General features: G+C 47.2%; 1 protein-coding gene across 5 annotated transcripts in view; it reads right to left on the reverse strand.

The window, feature by feature from the left end:
- Positions 1-8,003, reverse strand: part of PACS1 (phosphofurin acidic cluster sorting protein 1) — a 141,478-nt gene extending 133,475 nt beyond the window's left edge. For all 5 annotated transcript variants that reach the window (XR_009542308.1, XM_060158566.1, XM_060158568.1 and 2 more), the window contains exon 1: positions 7,449-8,003. Coding sequence is in view for 4 of the 5 variants with exons in the window: in XM_060158566.1 (XP_060014549.1) it covers positions 7,449-7,795 (347 nt within the window). In the remaining variant the exon portion in view is untranslated. The remainder of the gene's footprint in view (positions 1-7,448) is intronic.
- Between the last annotated feature and the right edge of the window lie 590 nt (positions 8,004-8,593).

An 8,593-nucleotide genomic window follows, 5' to 3' on the forward strand; every position in this document is an offset into this window, starting at 1 on the left:
GCTCAAAGCCAGACACACACACACACACACACACACACACACACACACACACACACAGAGTTTTGGAGAAAAACTGTAAAGAAAAAACACCTTCCTGCATCTAAGCACAATAACCAGGCTAAATTTCCTCAGGGACAATTAACATTCCACTTACCACATCCAAACTGTTACCTGGGGGGAGTCTTGCTCAGAATACTGCTCTGAGAGGCAGACTGCCATTCGGAGGAGTCTGCAGACTAAGAAGACAGGAGCAGGTGCTGTAATAGGAACCAAGTTTTAAAACATCACTCCTTTCACACCTACCTATACCTGCACCAGGTCACTAAAAAAACATACAGGGTAAACCACTCAGGGTGTAACTGCTAAGAGGTCTGTCACAGTTCTAAAAAAATTTTTGCCAAAATAGGCTCTGGATATTACCTAGTGCCTCTGTTTACAGAACGAACTGCAAGTGCTGAAAGGATGAATGAAACACAGGTTCATCTGAGAGTCGTGGAGGATCATTACTTCCAAGGAGAAAAGAGGAAGAACAGTACTCGGGGTCAGAAAAATTGGTGAAGCTAGAACTAAACTCAGATATTCTGACCTTTAATGTATTTAAAAACTTTACAATCTGAAAGAAGCTACATGGGACTTTCCTGGAGGTCCACTGGTTAAGACTAAGCGCACCCAATGCAGGGGGCGCAGGTTCGATCCCTGGTCAGGGAACTAAGATCCTGCATACAGCACGGTGTGGCCAAAAATAAAAAATAAAAATAAAATAAAAGAAGCTACACGAACATCAAATAACTAATGTGCCTCTATCAATGCCCCCCTCCTCACCTGTGCCCCACCATCCACACACCATGAGGTGGGCAGCAGGCTAGAGCATTCTCCAGTCACCATTTTTGCTGTCAATAAAGATGAACAAGCAACTCTAGAACCAAGAAAGGAAGGTGAGTGGAGTGAAACCTCAGCTCCCCCCAATGTCTTCATCCATTTAATAAATCCTATATTTTACATCTTTATAGCGATATAAAATTTGTAAGGTTCCCTCCTTTGAGGTACGTATACAACCGAGAAGAGTTGATATGCATCTTTAAATATATATATATATATATATATATATATAAAAATATTTACTCATTTATTTGGTTGCACTGGGTCTTAGTTGCAGCAGGTGGGATGCATGTGAGATCTAGTTCCCTGACCAGGGATCGAACCCAGGCTCCCTGCATTGGGAGGGTAGAGTCTTAACAACTGCGCCACCAGGGAAGTCCCTAAATATATATTTTTAAAACAACATTTACTGGTTTTTTCTGTAATACATGTCTGTTATAGAAAGTCTGGAAATCACCAAAAAATACACAAGGACAAAAATTAGTATCACACATAATCCTACCATCCAAAACCATTTTGGAGTTAATGCCTCCAGACAGTTTTCTCTGTAGATATTGACTAAGACCTAAAATTGTGAGAAAAAAATGACAGGGAAGCACCAGGAAGCTAATTCCCTCCAGGAAGAAGTGAACAGACTAGAAGGTAACAACACTTAAAGGTGGAAAACTAACAAAAGAAAACTAATGGGCCCTTGGAATAGCGAAGAAAGGGGACATTTTAAAATAACTTGGAAGAGGACAGACTGAGTACTCAGTCTAATTAAACAAATAAGGAGAAGCCATAAATATTAATACCAGAAATGCCCATACTTAGGCAGTTTTCTCTCTAAAACAGTGTTATCTAACAGAACTTTCTGTGGTCCTGGAAATGTTCTAGATCTGCCCTGTCCAATATGGCAGCCACCAGTCACACGTGACTGGTGTGAAATGAAATGTGGCCAGTGCAACTAAGGAAGAGAATTTTAAGTTTCATTCAATTTTAATTAATATTTAAACAGCCACGTGTGGCTAGTGGCTACTGTATTGAACAGCACAGCTTTAAAGATGAAATAGCCTATGATCTTAAGACATAATTGAATGTCAAAGAAAATGTTTTAAGTAACTGTTTTCTAGAAGTTATAAAAGCTCAGCAACAATACATCATCATTTACTGGCCTTCTCTACTGCGCTACCCAAGGTAGAGGCCAGGCACGTGTCTGCCTAAGCAGCTCCCTAAGCTGTGACTACAGCTATTCTCTGGTTTGTAATAACATAAAAGGGAAAGCAGGTCCAGCAGGCTTTCTAATCAGATAACTGCCCTGTGAATGACTCCAGAGTTGGTGCCCAGGCACACACATTGGTTCCCTAAAGTCCTCTGAAGTTATGCTGGTTATTCCTTTAATTAGGCCTGGAGAAGGGAGGACTGCGTCAGGGCTCGCCAATCTAGAACCAAACCACCTTGCTCAATTCCAGCCCAGTGGGCTCTGAAAGACATTTTAAGGCCAACTTCAAATTCTGTCTTTTCTCAAGAGCCCTTAATACCGCTCCGAACTCACACTGGAAAAAGACCAACTCTTGCAATCATTCCCACAGCTTCCCTGGATTCCCAAAGTACTCCCAGAATGTGACACCACAGGTCCAAGCCAAGCCGACTCCAAATTTCGGAGGACCCACTGAGTCTGCAAGTCCGGGCCAAAACAGGACAACCTCCTAGGGTGAAGCAGTGAAAAGACACAGCCCAAACACTTTCTGGCTTGCACCTCCCTGGTGCACACAGAGACGGCACCAACCTTAATAACAGTGGCAGCTTATTGGCTCAGCTAAGAAATTGGAAATCTAGCTTAAAAGGAAATCACATAACCACTAATGTGTCCAAAAGATCTGTAAATCAATACATGTAAGACAGACTCTGTGAAAGTCATTCTCTTTCTGACTTAAGGAATCTGAGCTTCCACAGGGACGGTGGATTATATTACTCCGATAGAGAGCATATTCTATTACAACACTCACAATGTGAAATTCAAATCTTCTAAGATACAAATATGCTTCCAAGACTTTTTTTTTTTTTTTTTGGTGGTACGCGGGCCTCTCACTGTTGTGGCCTCTCCCGTTGCGGAGCACAGGCTCCGGACGCGCAGGCTCAGCGGCCATGGCTCACGGGCCCAGCTGCTCCGCGGCACGTGGGATCTTCCCGGACCGGGGCACGAACCCATGTCCCCTGCATCGGCAGGCGGACTCTCAACCACTGCGCCACCAGGGAAGCCCTGCTTCCAAGACTTTTAACGCTAGGGAAATAAAAGAAAGTTTAACAGCTCTCTCTTATTTGATCAATTACATTTACTTTATATCTATCATTTAAGAAGTACTTTCTCCTGTGGATCTATAGGTCCTATTTTATATTTATTTCACCCACATCTTGGAATGGATAGTAAGTAAAAGTATTCCCAATCAATGGATGAAAATGCTAAGGTGTGGGAGAGTTTGCCCTAGCACACAGGAAGCACATACAGCAATACATCCTGGCTTGCCCAGTGCTTTCATGGTTAGAGGGGTAACTGGCCTCAAATATCTTCATGAAATTAACACTTCTATTGCAGGACAGTCACACAAACTTGGCCATGGCCACCTCCCCTTTTCTTTTTTTTTTTTTTTCCAAATGTGGTCTAAAGGAGAAATGTGACTGATAACCACTGAACTCCTTCCCTAAGCACACAGATAAGGATACGCAAATGTGCTCTGTACTCAAAGGCAAATGTGATACAGTTAGTGGGTGATAGAGCAGAGCACATTTTGTCTCCTGACAGTCAGTTTTACACCCCTGAGGAAATTTTGTACACTTAGGAAATTGAATAATTTTTCAGTCTCTCCTGCTTAAGCAACTCAAAAAGAGAAAAGAACATCAGGGGAAATGTCACCATACAAAGACCAAAGAGAAAGGGTCAGTGAGACTCTAAAGCCCTGTCTTCAATGTCAAGCATCTTGCCACCTGGTACCTACGACAGCGCCACACCACTGTCCATACTCTGGACCACAGACCAGGGAGCACTCCTTAGTGTGGAGGGAAAACAGCGTCCACTTCCAAAGCTGTGAATTTCATAATGGAACTGTAACAGACCTACCTGCTGGTGACAGAATCTCAACAGTCAACTGTATTTCACAATGATTACCTCTGGGGAGTGAGAAGAGACACAGGGCTGGGGCTTTCCTTTACCATTTCCATCTTTCTGTACCGCTTGAATTTCTAATCATGGACGTGTATTGATCTTTTTATTTTAAGCCATTGGGATGTAATGTACAGCATAAGGAATATGGTCAATAGTACTGCAATAACTTTGTGTGGGGACAGATGGTTACTAGACTTATCGTGGTGATCATTTCATAATGTATGCAAATGTCAAATCAAATGCAAATTAAACCAACATAATATTGTATGTCAACTATATTTCAGTTAAAATTTTGAAATTCCTTGTGAGAATAAAAATCTACTATCAGGAAAAAAACCATCTTTTTATTTTAAAAAATGCTGGTAAAAATGGCAATGAAAAGAACAATTTAGTTATTTTAAAGCCAACTATAGGTATGCTCTTCATTCATAAAAAGTAAAAAAAAAAAAAACTATGGATTCTGAGAGAATTTAGTAGCTGTTAAGTCAGAGCAGAGTACATATCTGAGAAACAACAACTTTATTTAAACATCTAATAAAGGAAAGTTTTTTTTTTTTCCAAAAGTAAATTATATTCCTACAGGGATCAACAAAAGGAGCATGACCTTCCTAACACTCGACTTTTCAACTCGCTTCTCTGCACTAGGAAGAGGATGACAATTTCACAAGACTGAATCCCAGGACATTTTATACACATCCAACCTTAGATCATACAATCATGCGTGCATTTCTCAAGTGCATATAAATCATACATTTGTGTCTCATTTGAGTTACACAAGACAAGAATGTTAATCCTAGACGATATTCAGCGTGCTGTATACAGAGTGCTCGCTGCCAATACATTCCAAACAATGTGAACAAGCATACCAAGGAGACTTCAAATTAACTGGATGACTCTAATCACTGGAAGGGCCAATAGCAGGCCATTTTCTCCCCACAGGGTGTTATTTTCCATCCTGCAGATAAAACAGCCTGCTCCAAAGAGCACAAGTGTTTCACAAAGGGCTGGGAGGCACAAGGGTGCCGGTTAAAAAATAAGTCAGAGCAGGACAGCTGACAATCCCAAAGATTGGTTGGTAGACATGACAGAACTGCATGCTCCCTGCAGGTGAAAACAACAAGACAGTCTAAGGCTCTCACACCAAGTCAACATAACAATTACTGATTTGATCAGGATGCCTGGCTGTTTCTTTGGCTAATAATTTATTGTGTGGACCTTTCAGTGACCAATAGGGACAGATTGGAAATCAACAGCAATCAGTGTTTTTATTTATCCCCCTCGGTTGCACAGCAGCTTCTTGCCAGTAGGCTCACGCCTTTCTGATCTAACAAGCTAGAGAAGGCAGCTGTCCAAATGTCACCAGTCAAACAGTGATAGATGTGACGGAAGAACAGGCAAGCATGCTAACACTGGACCCATGGAGGAAAGGACCCAGTGCTTTTATGTTTGAAAGAAGTAGATGAGGATACTTCAACTATAGATGGGCCTGTACAGAAAGAGAAAGGCAGGCCTGCTTAGGACCAAGAGAGGAAAACCACCACATACTAAACTCCCAGTTGCGTCTGGTGTGTGTTAGGGTACTGGCCAAACCTAACTAAACTAATGTGGCTCCTGACTACCCTGAAGAAAGGACAGAGAAAAAGGAAAGTATAAATCAGTGAAGTGAACGCTGAAACACAAGGGACACGAAGAGTAGAGAGGGGCTAATGGAAAACAATTCAGCATTATCTAAAAATGTTCCAGACGTATATCTCTCAAATAGCAATTCCACCCCTACGTATAAAGATATCCTAAAGAAACTTTTCCAAGAAGCACCAAGAGTCCTGGACAAAAATATTTACAGCATTACTGTTTGTATTAACAAACAGGAAACAACCCAAATGTTCATCAAAAGGAGCTTTATGATACATTCACACAATGAAATTCTACCCATTAGTGAAAATACTTAGAGCCACCATACAACACTGATGATTCTCACGAACTTAATGTTGAGTTTAAACACACACACACACACACACACACACACACACAAACAGGCCACAGAACACATACAGTATGATAGCATTTATATAAACTTCCAAAAACATCCACAACTAAAAAACATAGCTTGGAGATGCACATATGTCAGTAAAACTAATTTTATAAGACAGGGAAATGATAGACACACAATTCAGAATGTTTACCTTTGTAGGGGGAAGAAGGGGATGTGATCAGGAAGTGGCACCCCGAGGGCTTCAACACAATTGTAATGCTCTTCTCAAGCTGAGTCAAGTACAGAGATGTACTTCTTGTCATTTTTATTTACAATCCTTTCTAGGACATATATAATTTTGCATGCATGAAACAATTCAGAATAAAGAGGGAGGCATGGAGAAAAATAAAGAGTTGAAGATGTAACCAGACAATGCTCCCCAACCCCACTTACACGTCCATCTGCCCAAGACAGGGCTGACAACAGAGTAAGGAGCCAGCCAGACTCCAAGCCAACAGAATCAACTCAGTTTACAGGTGACAAAAAAGACCACCTCCAGGCACTTCTCTGGGCTTCCTGGGTGAAACCAGCTTCACAGTGTCTATTCAAGGGGTAAACTGTAGGATGTTGCACACTGTCCCCAAAGAGTTTGAGAAAGACTGCCTTGCCAATACAGAAACAGAAAATATCCCAAACTCAGATATATTTTACCAATGGAAGGAAAGTCCCCAGATGGTTCCAACAGACAGAGGAATGGATTGAATTTAGGAACAGGCAGTAATTTTATGTAGCCGTGCAGGGCTAGAAGTTGTGACCAGTTACTGGGGGGTGAGGAGGGAGGAGAGGATGAAAAATACACTTTAAGACACATTTAATAGGACTTTTACAAGACGTAGAGGCCGGGACACAATGTGTGTCTTTGGAGTACAAATGAACATGTGTGTTGAAGACAAACTAGAAGCGCCAAGGGTTACTATACCAACTCTACCTGGCAGAAGGTGACAACCGAGTTTGACACGTGCCAAGTATATTGGGAAATAATATCTAAAGAGATCCATACCACATCTATGTAACATATGTACAGCCCACGGGAGCTGGCAAGGCCGGGAAAAGAGTCTGTGACTTTTACAGGGAAACTGACAGGAAGGCCGGATTCGATCAGATCAACAAGAGAAGGCCCAGGGCTGAGAGTCCAGAAGGCCCAGCTCAGAGAGGGGAAGACGGTGGCCCCGGCCCCAGACAGAAGGTGGGGATGCCAGGAGAGGGCGGGGTCCATTCGGGAGGAGTCCCGGGAGGCCGGGCTGGAGCCAGGCCGGGCGGCAAAGCAGCCAGAGGGAATCTAGGGTCGGGGTGCCCCCTTGGGCGATGGGACGGGGAGGAATGGGAAGGCGGGGGCCTGCCACAGACCCGGCTGGGCGACCCCCGAGGGCCCGGTCCCCCCCACCCGCCGCTCACCTGGGCACGCAGCTGGACGAGCTCCGGTCCACCTCCCAGGTGGCGTACAGGTTCATCTGCACGGGGGCGGGGGTGCGGCCTGGTCCCGGGCCGCCGGGAGTCGCAGAGCCCGAGGCCACCGCGACGGCCATGGAGGTGGAGGTGGACGAGGACGAGGAGGAGGCGGCCGCCGCCGAGGTGGACGAGGACGACGAGGTGGCCTGGGCTAGCTTGGGGGGCGTCGGCTGCTGCGGCAGCTGCTGCGGCGGTGGCTGCTGCGGCGGAGACTGGGCGACCCCAGAGCCCCGCTGGCCACTGCCGCCCCCGGCGCCTCCGGGACCACCGCCCGCCCCTCCACGTTCCGCCATGGCCCGGCCGGGGATACGGAGGCACAGGGGTTACGGGAATCAGGCGACGCCGAGCGGACGCCGAGGCTTCTCCGGCGGCGGCGGCGGCGGCGGGGGCTCGACTCGTCTGCTCAGCCCGCCCGCCAGAGCGCGCGAGCGAGAGACTGCACGCACGCGCGGGGCCTCGCGGCGCGCGGTCCTCGCGCTCGCCCGCCGCTGCCAGTTGCGGCTCGCGCCGCCAAAGCACTGGGTGGGCGTGTCCGGGGAGGGGGCGGGGAGGCCTGGCCCGCGCCCGCCCCACCCAGCGCCGAGGGGCGGGGCCGGGGCCGCGCTCGCGCTCGCGCCCCGGGCGGGCCTGTGGGCGTGCGCGCCCCTCGCTCTTCAGGAGAGGGGTCGGCGGTTCGCGCCTCTGCCGGATCCTCTCCTTAAGTTCGCGGCCCGGCGGCAGCCAGCTGACCCCCGTCTTCTCTCGCGTCGTCTTTTCCACGGGGGCGGCGGCAGCCGAGCCAGCGGAAACGTCGCTTTTCCGGGGCGCGGCCCCGGACCGGAGGGGGCTACCGCGGCAGCGCGCCTCGGCCCTCTCGGGTCTGTGGACCAGAGGCCCAACCCGCTGCCCACCCAAGCCCGCTTTCCGACCGCCGCCCTGGCCCCCACCCTGCGGCTCCGGGGCTTCTTCGCCGTCACGACCAGCGAAGGGAGCGATGGAGACCCAGCGGCCGGCTGGGCGCCTGTGGGCCGGGCAGTTTCCGCCCCGCTTTTCCCCAGTGTGGGCAAGGGCTCAAGGACCTAGAGTTCAGAAGGCCTTTGGCACGGGTGAAT

Source organism: Lagenorhynchus albirostris, chromosome 9, assembly GCF_949774975.1.
Source record: "Lagenorhynchus albirostris chromosome 9, mLagAlb1.1, whole genome shotgun sequence".
Classification (NCBI taxonomy): Eukaryota; Metazoa; Chordata; class Mammalia; order Artiodactyla; family Delphinidae; genus Lagenorhynchus; species Lagenorhynchus albirostris.